At 42.4% G+C, this 16,075-nt stretch overlaps 1 protein-coding gene across 2 annotated transcripts in view; it reads left to right on the top strand.

Moving 5' to 3' along the window:
- The first annotated feature begins 15,915 nt into the window (after nt 1–15,915).
- Nucleotides 15,916–16,075, top strand: part of camsap3 (calmodulin regulated spectrin-associated protein family, member 3) — a 138,787-nt gene continuing 138,627 nt past the window's right edge. For both annotated transcript variants that reach the window (XM_069927219.1, XM_069927218.1), the window contains exon 1: nt 15,916–16,055. In XM_069927219.1, coding sequence (XP_069783320.1) covers nt 15,941–16,055 — 115 coding nt within the window. In that variant the 5' untranslated portion in view covers nt 15,916–15,940. The remainder of the gene's footprint in view (nt 16,056–16,075) is intronic.

Below are 16,075 nucleotides of genomic sequence, written 5' to 3'. Positions count from 1 at the left end.
CCTGCCACATTGACCACCGCCAGTGGGCTGATAACGCCTCAAACCGTGCATCTTGGCGCCTCACAGTTTGGCGGGCAGCAGCCTCCTTTGAAGAAGACCGCAGAGCCCACCTCACTGACAAAAGGCAAAGGAGGAAAAACCCAACACCCAACCCCAACCAACCAATTTTCCCTTGCAACCGCTGCAATCGTGTCTGCCTGTCCCGCATCGGACTGGTCAGCCACAAACGAGCCTGCAGCTGACGTGGACTTTTTACCCCCTCCATAAAACTTCGTCCGCGAAGCCAAGCCAAAGAAAGAAGATAAAGTACACAGTTTGACCTGGTGAGTTTCATTGTTTTCACTTTTTCCCTTCGATTTTAAGTTCCTTGAAGGCAGATAAACAGACAGAAAAACACGCCAACTTCAAGAGTATGTCCTTTTTGTATGAATTCAGTGTGTGCCAGAATTGTTTCTTTCGCAGCACAGAACGTTATGGAGAGACTACATAAAGTAAAATGTCCAAAATGATGGAAAGGGGTTCTGAATGAGGAACATTGGTGGGCGGGATGGGGGGGGGGGGGCGGGGGAAGAGAGGATCAATGGCCAGAAGACGATCAACAAGGACACTGGATCAGTGAGAATTGGACTGCTACACCCTTGTAATTTGCCCTTTGCTGCCTTTATGTGGTGGGAACCATATGAATAATTGCTTTTAAAAATAATAGTGAATTGAAAAGTATTTTTTTAAAAACCACTCCTAGCCTATGAGGATGGATTATGACAAAGCTGATAACTTGTTCCAAATGCTCTGGATGACCCCCTTCTCTGTTTGATACACATCTGCGATGTTGCTAGCTATTACCCTGGTGTGTGTGCAATCTCTGATCTTGGTAATTGTTCCGATGTTTGATTGATGGACTCATTGCCTGATTCAGAGAATGGCAGCTTTTGGCCAGGGTCCACTCATCGAAACAGCTTCACTGGATGTCCTTGGGTAAAAGAGGTTTTGCTGTTTTAAGCCAAGTGCTGCAAGTCGGTCGATTAGTTTTTCTAAGGAACATGAGCTTCTGTTTTGAGCTAGAGCCCTTGATTTGTTCTGTGTGCGACTCTTCATCTGCTTGGCCGCGTCCAGTTACTTCCTGCAATGTTGGGGTGCAGACCCCCGCCCAGAGATGCGGTCTGCATCATGATTGAGCGCTGTTTCATTGGAATGGAGGGGTGTGATGGGAATGTGGGGGAGTAAAATGGAATCAATGTAGTGGGTGCCTGGAATGCAAGGCCATGGGGTAGTGATGGAGGCTTGTACAATAGGGACATTTAATGGATAAAGAAAAATAAAGGGTTATGAGGTAGGGAAGGTTTTGGTTTTTTTTGAGTAGGATTGTATCATCGGTGTAAAATTGTGGACTGAAGGCCTGTGCTGTTATGTTCTAAGGGTAGAGAGGAAAATACCACTCAGGTAAACCCCGCTTTATGAACAAAAATTCACTTTTATGAAGAAACTTGTATTTGCTTTTACGAAGAAATTATAGTGGGTTTTCGCTTTTACGAAAATTGCCTCCAATAGTTGTCGCTTTACAAATTTTTGGCTTACGGACAGTTTCTCGGGAATGCTCTCACTTTGTGAAGTGGTGTAAACCTGTAATTAGAATGAGTTTGAATGAAACCCCTTGGACGGTAGTTTGATTTGTCGGTTTGCCTTCTCAATCAATCACTTTCTCTCACAAGCAGAAACAGGAATTAGTTCAGGGTTGAGATTTATTGCCAGACCAGCAACCCTGAGATTCTTTTTCCTGAAGGCCGGGCAGAATTTCTGCTTAAAACAGATTGGGTTGGTCAGCATCTGTGGTGAGAGAAACCGAATTCCTATTTCAGGTTGATGTCCCTAGATGGATTCTTTCAACTGTGCAATGGTAATTTACACAAAAATTCGGCACTAATTTAATTGGGCGTGAAAAAATTTTGCATTTCCAGCATCTGAAATTTCTGGGTTTTTTAACCTATTCAGAGCAGTTAATGAAGTTGGATCCTGATGTTTAGAAGGACATCGAGGTGGGGAACACATAATGTCCAAATTACTAACAGGGCAGGACCAGGTAGATTTTGAGAGGTTTCCACCCGTCAGGGGGCTGTCACACAAGAGTTATCAGATGAGAGGTTGGGTTGTTTAAAATGGGTGAAAGAAATCCTTCTTGCTGATGGTGGATGATCATTTTGAATTCTCTAGTCCGAGGGTTTCCGAGGCATCTCGAGAGGAAGGAAGTAGATACATTCTTTTAGATTGAAAGCTGTGTGGAATTGAGGTGAGGAGGAATTGATGCCAAGGGCAAATCAGCCAGGATTGTATTGAATGATGCAGTTACTGGGAGTGACAGTCGGGCCTTAGTCTGGAGGCCATGTTCCTTTGGCCCACTATTCTTTTGGGAATTTTGCTCCGTGCTGTCTGCTGCCTTCTCCACGTTGCAGGTGACTATATTTTGAAAGTAGACTATTGACTATGAAAACACATCCAGGATGTCCTTGTACCTTGTTTCGGTATAAGTTCTTCTTTATTGCCTGCTGAGATTTAGAACATGGAGCACGATAGCACAGTGCAAGCCTTTCAGCCCTCAATGTTGTGCTGACTTGTATATTCCTACCAAAAAAATTAACCCTTCCTACATCATAACCCTCTATTTTTCCTGCATCCATGTCCCTGTCTAAGAGTCTCTTAAATGCTTCTGTAGGCTTTTTCAGGTGCATTCTGCGCTAAGAATGTGCCTGAAGAAGCAGAAGCGGCCCTTAAAATTGCCGTTCAGGTGGCAGTATTTAAAGCGCAATGCTGGCCACCTGAAGGACACAGCTGCACAGGACGCGGCTGTGAGCACACTCCAGCTCCTGCCCAGTGTCAGCTGTGATCAGCAGCCTGACCCTTTAACATCCGCTTTCAGCCAGCTGTATTCAGGTGGCTGGGGGGGCCACTGAGCTGAACTGATTATCCCTCTCGGAGGGAGATTACGTAGCTCGCCTCAAGAGCACCTCCTGCACATTCAGGTGGCCTCTAAACAGCCGCATATTGGCAAAATATGCGGCTTTACATGCGGGGCAATTGGCCACCTGAAAGTGCCTAAGGTTTCAACCTCCACCACCACCCCTGGCAATGCATTCCAGGCCCCCACAACTCTGTGGGGAAAAAAAAATCACGTAGTCCTGTGCAGAAATTTAGTTCAACTCTTTCTTGCACTGTTAATTTAGCGATGTGGCTGTTTGTGAAAATACATGTGTGATTGTTTTTTTTTTTTTTTTTTAAATTTTTTATTTTTCACACCATAAATCACAATAGCCATGATATACACTTTTTCTTTTCCACACATTTACAGTGACTTTTTCTCCCTCCCCCCTCCCTCCTCCCAAGCCACCCCCCCATCCCTCCCCCCTCTCATCCATTTTAGTTATACAATCTAGGTTGCATTAATTCAGTTAGACAATGTTGTCATTCAACAAAAATACACCAGAAATTCTACTGAGTCCATTTTTTTCTTCTCTTCTCCTTCCATCAACTTAGGTAATGTTTGTTCCCGGTAGGTTTTCGCTATTGTATTTAATGTAAGGCTCCCATACTTGTTCGAATATTTCAATATTATTTCTTAAACTATATGTTATTTTTTCTAATGGAATACATTTATTCATTTCTATATACCATTGTTGTATTTTCAAATTATCTTCCAATTTCCAGGTTGACATAATACATTTTTTTGCTACAGCTAGGGCTATCTTAACAAATCTTTTTTGTGCATCCTCCAAGTCAATTCCAAATTCTTTATTTTTTATGTTACTTAGGAGAAAGATCTCTGGATTCTTTGGTATATTGTTTTCTGTTATTTTATTTAATATCTGATTGAGATCATCCCAAAATTTTTCTACTCTCTCACATGTCCAGATTGCATGAATTGTTGTTCCCCTTTCTTTTTTACATCGAAAACATCTATCAGATACTGTTGGGTCCCATTTATTTAACTTTTGCGGTGTAATGTATAGTCTGTGTAACCAATTATATTGTATCATACGCAGCCTCGTATTTATTGTATTTCTCATCGTTCCAGAGCATAACTTCTCCCATGTTTCCTTTTTTATCTTTATATTTAAATCTTGTTCCCATTTTTGTTTAGTTTTACCATTTGTTTCCTCATTTTCCTTTTCTTGCAGTTTAATATACATATTTTTTATAAATCTTTTGATTAACATTGTATCTGTAATCACATATTCAAGGTTACTTCCCTCTGGTAAACTCAAGTTGCTTCCTAATTTATCTTTCAAGTAGGATCTCAGTTGGTAATATGCCAGCGCTGTATCTCCCGTTATATTGTACTTATCTCTCATTTGTTCAAAGGATAAGAATCTACTTCCTGAAAAACAATTTTCTATTCTTTTAATCCCTTTTTTTTCCCATTTTCTAAAGGCAAGGTTGTCTATTGTAAAAGGGAGTAGCTTATTTTGCGTCAATATTAGTTTTGGTATTTGGTAATTTATTTTATTTCTTTCTACATGTATCTTCTTCCATATATTGAGGAGATGGTGTAATACTGGAGAAGTTCTATGTTGTACCAATTTTTCGTCCCATTTATATAATATGTGTTCAGGTATCTTTTCCCCTATTTTATCTAATTCTAGTCTCGTCCAGTCTGGTTTTTCCCTTGTTTGATAAAAATCTGATAGGTACCTTAATTGTGCGGCTCTATAATAATTTTTGAAGTTTGGCAATTGTAAGCCTCCTTGTTTATACCATTCTGTTAATTTGTCTAGTGCTATCCTCGGTTTCCCCCCTCTCCATAAAAATCTCCTTATTATTTTCTTTAACTCTTTGAAGAATTTTTCTGTCAGTTGTATTGGCAATGCCTGAAATAAGTATAGTATCCTTGGAAAAATGTTCATTTTAATACAGTTTATCCTTCCTATCAGTGTTAGTGGTAGCTCTTTCCAATGCTCTAAATCGTCCTGTAGTTTTTTCATTAGTGGATTGTAATTGAGTTTATATAATTGGCCTAGATTTTTGTTTATTTGCACACCTAGGTATCTTATTGCCTGCGTTTGCCATCTGAATGGGGATTCCTCCTTAAATTTTGAGAAATCCGCGTTATTCATAGGCATTGCTTCACTTTTATTTACGTTTATCTTGTATCCCGACACTTCTCCATATTCCTTCAATTTCTTATATAGTTCTTTTATTGATAGTTCTGGTTCTGTTAAGTACACTATCACATCATCCGCAAACAGACTGATTTTATATTCCCTGTCTTTTATTTTTATTCCTTTTATATTATTATCTCTTCTTATCGATTCTGCTAGTGGTTCTATAGCTAGCGCAAACAATAATGGTGATAGTGGGCATCCCTGCCGCGTTGACCTGCTTAAGTTAAATTGCTTTGATACATGTCCATTTACTGTCACTTTCGCTAACGGTCCCTTATATAATGCTTTAATCCAATTAATATACTTCTCCGGTAAACTGAATTTTTGCAATACTTTGAACAAGTAATTCCATTCTACTCTGTCGAAGGCCTTCTCTGCGTCTAAAGCAACTGCTACTGCCGGTGCTTTATTTCCTTCTACTGCATGAATTAAGTTAATAAATTTACAAATATTGTCTGTTGTGCGTCTTTTTTTGATAAATCCAGTTTGGTCTAAATTTACCATTTTCGGTACCTGTTCTGCTAATCTGTTCGCTAATAGTTTAGCTATTATCTTATAATCTGTGTTTAGCAAAGATATTGGTCTATATGACGCTGGTGAGAGTGGATCTTTCCCTTGTTTTAGTATCACTGTAATTATTGCTGTTTTACATGAATCTGGTAAGTTTTGTGTCTCATCAATCTGGTTGATTACATCCAGGAGGGGCGGTATTATTAGGTCTTTAAATGTTTTGTAGAATTCTATTGGGAGTCCATCCTCTCCTGGTGTCTTATTATTTGGTAAATTTTTTATTATCTCTTGTATTTCTACTGTTCCAAATGGTTCTGTTAATTTATTTTGTTCCTCTATTTGTAGTTTTGGTAGTTCAATTTTAGTCAAAAATTCATCTATTTTCCCTTCTTTCCCTTCGTTTTCGGTTCGGTATAATTGTTCATAGAATTCTCTGAAGTTTTCCTTAATTTCTTTTGGATTATATGTAATTTGTTTGTCTTTTTTCCTTGTTGCCAATACCGTTTTCTTAGTTTGCTCTGTCTTAAGCTGCCATGCTAGGATTTTGTGTGTTTTTTCCCCTAGTTCATAATATTTCTGTTTTGTCTTCATTATATTCTTCTCCACCTTATATGTTTGTAATGTTTCATATTTTATTTTTTTATCCGCCAATTCTCTTCTTTTGGTTGTATCTTCCTTTATTGCTAATTTTTTTTTCTATGTTTATTATTTCCCTTTCCAACTGCTCTGTTTCCTGATTATAGTCCTTCTTCATCTTGGTTGCATAACTTATTATTTGCCCTCTAATGAATGCTTTCATTGCGTCCCATAGTATAAACTTATCTTCCACTGATTCCGTATTTACTTCAAAGTACATTTTTAATTGTTTTTCAATAAATTCTCTAAAATCCTGTCTTTTAAGTAGCATGGGGTTTAATCTCCATCTATACATTCTTGGAGGGATGTCTTCTAGCTCTATTGCCAATAACAGGGGTGAGTGGTCCGATAATAGTCTAGCTTTATATTCCGTTTTCCTAACTCTCCCTTGTATGTGGGCTGATAACAGGAATAGGTCTATCCTTGAGTATGTTTTATGTCTAGTCGAGTAGTATGAGTATTCCTTTTCTTTTGGGTTTTGTTTCCTCCATATGTCCACAAGTTTCATTTCTTGCATTGATTTAATTATAAATTTGGTTACTTTGTTCTTCCTGTTAATTTTTTTCCCCGTTTTATCCATATTTGGATCCAAATTCAGATTGAAATCCCCTCCTATTAGTATGTTCCCTTGCGTATTAGCTACCTTCAAAAAGATATCTTGCATAAACTTTTGATCTTCTTCGTTAGGTGAATATATATTAAGTAGATTCCAAAGCTCTGAATATATCTGACATTTTATCATAACATATCTCCCTGCTGGATCTATTATTTCCTCTTCTATTTTAAATGGCACATTTTTGCTAATTAATATAGCCACTCCTCTTGCTTTTGAATTATACGATGCTGCTGTTACATGTCCTACCCAATCTCTCTTTAATTTCTTGTGCTCCAATTCAGTTAAATGTGTTTCTTGGACAAATGCTATATCTATTTTTTCCTTTTTCAGTAAATTTAGTAGTTTCTTCCTTTTAATTTGGTTATGTATTCCATTAATATTTAGAGTCATATAGTTCAGCGTAGCCATTTTATATTTTGTTTATCTTCTCTTTCCGTTTTTCCATCATTACCTTTCCTCCTTTTCCATTTCTGTTTTCTTATTTTCAACTCTTTACCAGACAACATTCCTACAACATCCAACATTTTCCTTATTCTCCTATTTCTATCTTCTTTATCCCCAATCTCCCCTTCCCCTCCTGAGTTGCCCTTTATCCCTTGTCGGACAACCACATCTCCCCTCTCCATTTGGATTTGCGAATCCACTCGCAAGCGTCAACTGATTTTGCAGTGACCGCTCTTTTCCCCCCACCCAGCCCCCCCCAGAAAAGATTTCGTTTTTTATATGTCACAAAGGTCACTCTTTTAGTTCCCTCCTTATTCTCTCTATTCCATTACCTTCCCTTATTGATTCTTGTCTATACTTTCTATGTTTTCCTCTAATTACAGATACTTTCACATATGCCCGTTGTCTCTATTCACTCTTATACCTCTTTACCCGCATACATATCAATCGTGGTCATTTTTACCCTCCTTACCCGTCTTCATCCCTCAGTCTATTTTTGTCTTTACCCACATACATATCAATCGTGATAATTTTTGCTCTCATTACCCGTCTTCATCCCTCAGTCTATTTTTGTAATTGTTCTGCAAATTTTCGTGCTTCTTCTGGATCCGAGAATAGTCTGTTTTGTTGTCCTGGAATAAATATTTTCAATACCGCAGGATGCTTCAGTGTAAATTTATATCCTTTCTTCCATAAAATCGCTTTTGCTGCATTGAACTCTTTTCTCTTCTTTAGGAGTTCAAAGCTTATATCTGGATAAATGAAGATTTTTTGCCCTTTATACTCCAGTGGTTTGTTGCCCTCTCTTACTTTTTCCATTGTCTTCTCCAGCACCTTTTCTCTTGTAGTATATCTTAGGAATTTTACTACAATAGATCTTGGTTTTTGTTGTGGTTGTGGTTTAGGGGCCAATGCTCTATGTGCCCTTTCTATTTCCATTTCTTGCTGTAGTTCTGGACATCCTAGGGCCTTAGGGATCCATTCTTTTATAAACTCCCTCATATTCTTGCCTTCTACATCTTCCTTAAGGCCCACTATCTTTATGTTATTTCTTCTGTTATAATTTTCCATTATATCTATTTTTTGGGCTAGTAATTCTTGTGTCTCTTTAGTTTTTTTATTAGATTCCTCCAATTTCTTTTTTAAGTCTTCTACCTCCATTTCTGCTGCTATTGCCCGTTCTTCCATCTTGTCCATTTTTTTCCCCATTTCTGTTAAGGTCATATCCATTTTATTTATTTTCTTTTCTGTGTTGTTTATTCTTCTTCTTAAATCATTGAATTCCTGTGTTTGCCATTCTTTAAATGACTCCATGTATCCTCTAACAAGAGCAAGTACCTCCTTTACCTTGCCTATCTTTTCTTCTTCTATTTCCCTGTACTCTTCCTCTTCCTCTTCTTCTTCCTCTAGGTTGACCATCTGTTGTTTCTTTGCTGCCCTTTCCTCCTCTTCTTTCTTGTTTCCATTGTCTTCTGTGGTGTCTTCTTGCTGCAGGTGTTCTGCAGCTGTCGTTGCCGGCTGTGGAGATCGACTCCCCAGCTGGTCCCCCCTCCCGTCGGTGTGTTTTTTTGTATGCGCATCGCGCATGCGCGACTCCTCGCGCATGCGCGGTTGCGCACTTTTACTCGGCTCTGTGAGCCATTGTTGTAGTTCTCTTTCTACCGACCTGAGGTAGTGGGGTCTTCTCTCCACAGCGGGCCTCTTCGGACAGGTAAGGCCTTCACCTTTTTCCTCCGTTGTCTTCTCTTCCTCTCTTCTTTCCGTTGATTTTGATTTTTCTCCTTTTGTCTCCATCTTCTTTCCACCTTTATATTCACTTTTCTTTAACTTGTATTTCTGTGCCTTTGTATTTTCTCTCGTTTTTCCCGACTTTTCTGGAGAGGGCTGGAGTTCACCGTCCGGCCACTACTCCATCACGTGACTCCTCCCCAAATACATGTGTGATTGTTGAAGGAGAGTGTATCTGGTTGATACCAATCGTGACTTTTGAGCTCACTCACACTTCTTGGTGTGACTGGTGTTGATGGAGAACCATGTAGCCACACCTACATTTTGAAATCCTAGCAGAAGAAAAGCTGGCCTATTAATGATTGGGTAAGGTTTGAGGGAGGGTAATCCATGACTCGTGTACTTAAATGTGAATTGGCTCTGGATCTCGAGCTGTTTGCCGGTGTGAGGAATCCACGTAGGCTGCTGGCGACTGCGGCCAAGGGACTCGCAGTAGGCTGCAGACTGCTGGAGACCAGCTGAATACCAGGTGTTGGGACCGGGGATGCGAGAGGGAACCGAGGGCGCTGAAGGCAGCCTGATCACGTCAGAGGTCCGGATCTGGAGCTCGGGCTGCCAATGGTGTGGATTGGGCCCAGTGTCGCTGCGGGAGCGCTGGAGGCGAATCGACGGACACTCTGGGAGGATTCTCTTTTGCTTCTCTTTCTCCCGACTGTAATGAGGTGTCGGGCAATTTGGGCTGATGGTGAATCTTTGTCTACCTTAGGGTCGACTAAAGGAAATTTCGTGTAATATCACATTTTCTGTTTTATTACATGACAGTAAAGGAATCTTGATTTGAGGAAGTGTTGAGGATAGGAAGGTTGAGCATCTTCCAACATTTAGGGGCCAAACCTCTCCATTACCTCACAGAAATGTAATCCTGTTCCACCAACTTAAATCAGGAAAATAACCCTTTGAGCCAGCTCCTCTATATTAGCAGGGCAGCTGCTGCAGGATTGGTATCTCAACTGCACAGACCTACATTGTGGGTGGAGATTAAGTTCCCAGCCACACTGGAGTCCAACCCAGGAATATAATAAATGATGACAAACCAGAATATCTTCTTCTGAGACGATTTGAATAACTGCTGATGTAACACCCTTTGATGCCTGCTCCAATTTGTGAGGTTAACCATCCATACTTGCTACCAGCACCCCCCCCCACCCCCCATCGCTCCACTGCTGAGATGTCCACAATTACTTTATCTATGTACATGAGCCCCAAAATTCTTGCTGTAGCCAAACATTGGCCCACGAACCCGCCGCCCAATCACACCCAATTGGCCTACAACCCTCGGTAAGTTTCAAACGGTGTGAGGAAGCTGGAGGACACCCACGCAGACACGGGGAGAACAGCACCGGATTCCATCCCCGGTCCTGATTATGGGCGCTGTAACAGCGTTACTCTAACCGCTATGCTGACCATGCTGCCTTTTCGTAAAAAAATTATGACAATATCAACAAGGGACAACAGAATCAGGGTTTACGGTCGTGAACAAGCCATGAAATTCAGTGTTTTAGGGTAGCTTTGAGGTGCAAACATTCATATTATAACCATCTTACGACATTACTATAAAAAATAAAATAATAATAATAATAATAATCGTGCCTGAAAAGTGAGGCCGTATCTCTGGTTCATTGATCATTCAGGAATCTGATGGCGGTGGGGAAGAAGCTGTCCTTGTGCCACTGAGTGTTCATCTTTAGGCTCCTGTACCTTTTCCCTGATGGTAGCAGAGTGAATGTCCTGGGTGGTGGGTCTTTGAGGATAGAGGCTGCTTTTTTAAGACATTGCCTCATGTAGATGCCCTCGATAGAATGAAGGCCGGTGCCCGTGATGTTGCAGGGCAAGTTAAAAACCCTCTGGAGTTTATTCTTGTCCTGACAGTTGGCACCAACCCTCTTTTCAATCTTCTTCAGCACGATGCTGAACCAAGCCATGAAAGACCCCAACAATGAAGACGCTGTTTACATCCGGTACCGCACGGATGGCAGTCTCTTCAATCTGAGGCGCCTGCAAGCTCACACCAAGACACAAGAGAAACTTGTCCGTGAACCACTCTTTGCAGACGATGCCGCTTTAGTTGCCCATTCAGAGCCAGCTCTCCAGCGCTTGACGTCCTGCTTTGCGGAAACTGCCAAAATGTTTGGCCTGGAAGTCAGCCTGAAGAAAACTGAGGTCCTCCATCAGCCAGCTCCCCACCATGACTACCAGCCCCCCCACATCTCCATCGGGCACACAAAACTCAAAACGGTCAACCAGTTTACCTATCTCGGCTGCACCATTTCATCAGATGCAAGGATCGACAATGAGATAGACAACAGACTCGCCAAGGCAAATAGCGCCTTTGGAAGACTACACAAAAGAGTCTGGAAAAACAACCAACTGAAAAACCTCACAAAGATAAGAGTATACAGAGCCGTTGTCATACCCACACTCCTGTTCGGCTCCGAATCATGGGTCCTCTACCGGCACCACCTACGGCTCCTAGAACGCTTCCACCAGCGTTGTCTCCGCTCCATCCTCAACATCCATTGGAGCGCTTTCATCCCTAACGTCGAAGTACACGAGATGGCAGAGGTCGACAGCATCGAGTCCACGCTGCTGAAGATCCAGCTGCGCTGGATGGGTCACGTCTCCAGAATGGAGGACCATTGCCTTCCCAAGATCGTGTTATATGGCGAGCTCTCCACTGGCCACCGTGACAGAGGTGCACCAAAGAAAAGGTACAAGGACTGCCTAAAGAAATCTCTTGGTGCCTGCCACATTGACCACCGCCAGTGGGCTGAAAACGCCTCAAACCGTGCATCTTGGCGCCTCACAGTTTGGCGGGCAGCAACCTCCTTTGAAGAAGACCGCAGAGCCCACCTCACTGACAAAAGGCAAAGGAGGAAAAACCCAACACCCAACCCCAACCAACCAATTTTCCCCTGCAACCGCTGCAACCGTGTCTGCCTGTCCCGCATCGGACTTGTCAGCCACAAACGAGCCTGCAGCTGACGTGGACTTTTTACCCCCTCCATAAATCTTCGTCCGCGAAGCCAAGCCAAAGAAAAAGAAGCAGAGTGAATGTCCTGGGTGGTGGGTCTTTGAGGATAGAGGCTGCTTTTTTAAGACATTGCCTCATGTAGATGCCCTCGATAGAATGAAGGCCGGTGCCCGTGATGTTGCAGGGCAAGCTAAAAAGCCTCTGGAGTTTATTCTTGTCCTGACAGTTGGCACCTCCTTACCAGGCAGTGACGCAACCAGCCAGAATGCTCTCCACGGTACATCTTAGAAGTTTAGAGTCTTTGGTGACATACTCAGACACCTGACAAAGTATATCCGCTGGTGTACCTTTTTTGTGATTGCATCAACGTGGAGGCTCCAGGACAGATCCTCGGAGATGTTGACACCCAGGAATTTGAAGTTCTTGACTCTCTCCACTACTGAGCCCTCAATATCAACTGGGTCGTGTTCCCCCGACTTCCTCCTGAAGTCCACAATCATCTGCTTGGTTTTGCTGACGTTCAGCGCAAGGTTGTTGTCATTACAGCATTCAATGAGCCGATCTCTCTCCCTCCTGTACTGAGATGTCATCGGCAAACTTGTTGATATCATTGGAATTGTGCCTGGCCACACAGTCTTGGGTGTTTAACGAGTAGAGCAGTGGGCTAAGCATGCATCCCTGAGGTGCGCCTGTGTGGATGATCAATGAGGAAGAGACCTTGTTTCCAATTCGTACTGACTGTGGTCTTCCAATGGGAAAGCCAAGGATCCAGTTGCGGTGGGGTGGGGGGGGGGTGGTACAGAGGCCTCGAGTTTGTAGCTTCTTGGCCAGCATGGAGGGAATAATGGTATCGAAGTAGTCGATGAAGAGCAGCCGTATGTACAAATTGCTGTTTTTGAGGTGATCCAGGACTGAATGGAGAGTCGGTGATATTGCTTTTGCAAAATTGCATTAAATAGATAAAAAATGTAATAAATATTTATAGTTATCCTCATGCATAAAAGTGACTTTGTAATAGTTTCAGCAATTCTTTTGTGGTGTCAGAGTAGTCCTTGATTAGTGTAACAAGGAGAGGTTGAAGAGCCCCAAAAGATGTTCTCGAACCTAGAGGTGCTGGTTTTCAGATTTCTGCACCTTCTGCCTGAAGGGAGCAGTGAGAAAAGATTGTGACTGGGGACTGGTGGGGGGGGGGTGTCTGTTTTGATGTTGCCCACCTTCATTAAAAAGATTGATTTATTTTTGTATTTATTGTCTCTTTTTAATTCAATTGTTTCCTATTATGAATGTTTTTTTAGTTGATTTTGTGGTATTCTCAGGCAGTGCATCACATGGATGTGTGCAATGGGTGGGAGTTTGGAGCCTGTGATGGACTTGACGTTCTTACCTTCTGCATTCATGGGCATTTCAATTCCCAAACCAGGCTGCAATGCAACCAATCAGTGACCTTTTGACAGGTCACCTGTACAACTTTGATAAGGTAGTCAATGAAGTGCCAAATGTTCAGAGACTCCTCAGAAAGTAGAGCCATTGATGCCTTCATGCCAGCTCTAGATGAGGTCTTCTGAAATATGGGCTCTTAGGAACTTGAAGGTTCTAATGGTCGCCACCTCTGACCCTATCAATGCGGACAGGTGTGTGCATGGTTGATGTATGTCTTCTGATGACTGCTGCTTGTTCCCTTTCTGACTCCAGAAATTTCAGTTCTGCCCCCCCCCCCCCTCCCGTGCTCACTTCTGTCCATGGCCTCATGTACTATCCCACCAAGGCCACCCATAAATTGAAGGAACAACACAGTTTCTGCTGACACACTCCCTTCCCATTCCCTCCTGTCTTCTTTTGCAGCTCTCCACTCCCATCCCTCTCCATTCTCAGAGCCATACCCCCCCCCTCCTTTGCTGCTGTGCCCTCCCTCCCTTATCCACCTATTACCTCCTGCATATGGGACCGTGTCCCTCCACCCCTACCATTTTGTTCGGGCGCCTGCCAAATTTTTTAGTAATTTGATGAAGAGCTCGAGCCCGAAATGTTGGTTCTGTATCTTTATCTTTGCTACATAAAGGGCACTATTTGACCTGCTGAGTTTCTCTAGTGTTGTGTTTTTACTTCAATCATGGTGTCTACAGACTTTCGTGCTTTACTAAACTCTTGGTGCCTGCCACATTGACCACCGCCAGTGGGCTGATATTGCCTCCAACCGTGCATCTTGGCGCCTCACAGTTCGGCGGGCAGCAACATCCTTTGAAGAAGACCGCAGAGCCCACCTCACTGACAAAAGACAAAGGAGGAAAAACCCAACACCCAACCCCAACCAACCAATTTTCCCTTGCAACCGCTGCAACCGTGTCTGCCTGTCCCGCATCGGACTTGTCAGCCACAAACAAGCCTGCAGCTGACGTGGACTTTACCCCTCCATAAATCTTCGTCCGCGAAGCCAAGCCAAAGAAAAAGAAAGAAAACTAGATGCTGGTGGATGATGTCAATGTTCTGTGGAGTTTTCTATGGGTGTTGATTAAACTACTGAACAATATGATCTTGCAAGGTGCTACAATAAAGTACATGATATTCAATAATGCAGATTCCTGGATCAAATATTCCGCACCATTTATAGTTGTCCTCCAGGGACTGAACTTTATTTGCCTATATTTGGAATAGTAACTCTGACATTCTAAACTTCAATGAGCAGGAGAAGGATTTGACTTCAAACAAAATTTTTACTGCTAGCCTGCAAATTCATACAGTGTGTCCTTCATCCTTGCTACCTTCCCCAGAACTCTCTGTTCCTCTAGCTCTGGCATGTGGGACATTTCCTTTACCCATTTCCGACCGTTGGAGGCTAAACTTAAGCCAGCGAGGTGCGTTGATGGCCTGCCTTTGCGACTGAACTTCCAGCAGTTCTTTCCGTAACGACTGCCTTTTTGCTTGAAGTTAGTTTCTATCTGGTTTCATTCCTGTGATGAGCCTTGGGCCACGGACCCATGTTGTTATCACTCTCGCAGCAAATAATTTCCTCAGTCAGTCACCAAGTCGCATCAAAAACGAACCAGATCACTTCAACCAAGGACCATTCTGCACAAAACTGATTTGGATTGGACGATGTGCATGGGTGACATGAACCATAGATTGATTGGAATCATTCTACTGAGAGCTAATGAATGATCATTCAGAACTTGAATTGGGATAATGAGAGGTGTTGGGGAATGACTGCATTAATTCTCATATTCCTCTTGAATTGTACATGTATTTATAACTCTGCCTCACAGTAGTGACAAGTTTCCACTCCCCAGTGGAGAATCTTGTTAAAGATTTGGACCAATCTCATTAACATGTATCTGCTCTAAAGGTGCCTTTCCTTGTATCTTTAAGGACGAGGCTTCTAAATTCCCATCAATTTTTTTTGTTTACTGTGATGGAGAGTCACAGAGCCTTTAAATGAGACCAAGTTGAGAGGTCATGTTGTAACTCTACAAACCTCTGGTGAGACCACTTGTGTTCATTTCTGGTCACCTCATTACAGGAAGAATGTGGAAGCTGTGGAGAAGGTGCAGAGGAGATTTACCAGGATGTTGCCTGGATTGGAAAACATCTCTTATGAAGCAGGGTTAGCAGAGCTGGGGCTTTTCTCTTTGGAGTGTAGAAGGATGAGCAGCGACTTAATAGAAATCTACAAGATTCTGAGAGGCGTAGATAGGGTGGACAGCCAGTACCGTTTTTCCAGGGTGGGAGTAGCAAACACTGGTGGACGTCTGTACAAAGTGAAAGGAGGGAAGTTTAGGGGTAATTTTTTTTTTTTTACACAGAGTTGTGGGTGCCTGGATTGCCTTGCCAATGGAATTGGTCACCTCTCCCACGCTGAAGGAGAGATATCCTGTTAGTTTCAACATCGACACTGAGCTGCCTCTTGTTTCTGAAGTCCCAATACGGCTGGGGAATTGTCCAGTGGGTGAGAATGATGAGTGCTGC

This window comes from Narcine bancroftii, chromosome 3 (assembly GCF_036971445.1).
Source record: "Narcine bancroftii isolate sNarBan1 chromosome 3, sNarBan1.hap1, whole genome shotgun sequence".
Classification (NCBI taxonomy): Eukaryota; Metazoa; Chordata; class Chondrichthyes; order Torpediniformes; family Narcinidae; genus Narcine; species Narcine bancroftii.
The sequence above is the reverse complement of the archived record's forward strand: the minus strand, read 5'-3'. Positions and strand labels throughout refer to the sequence as shown.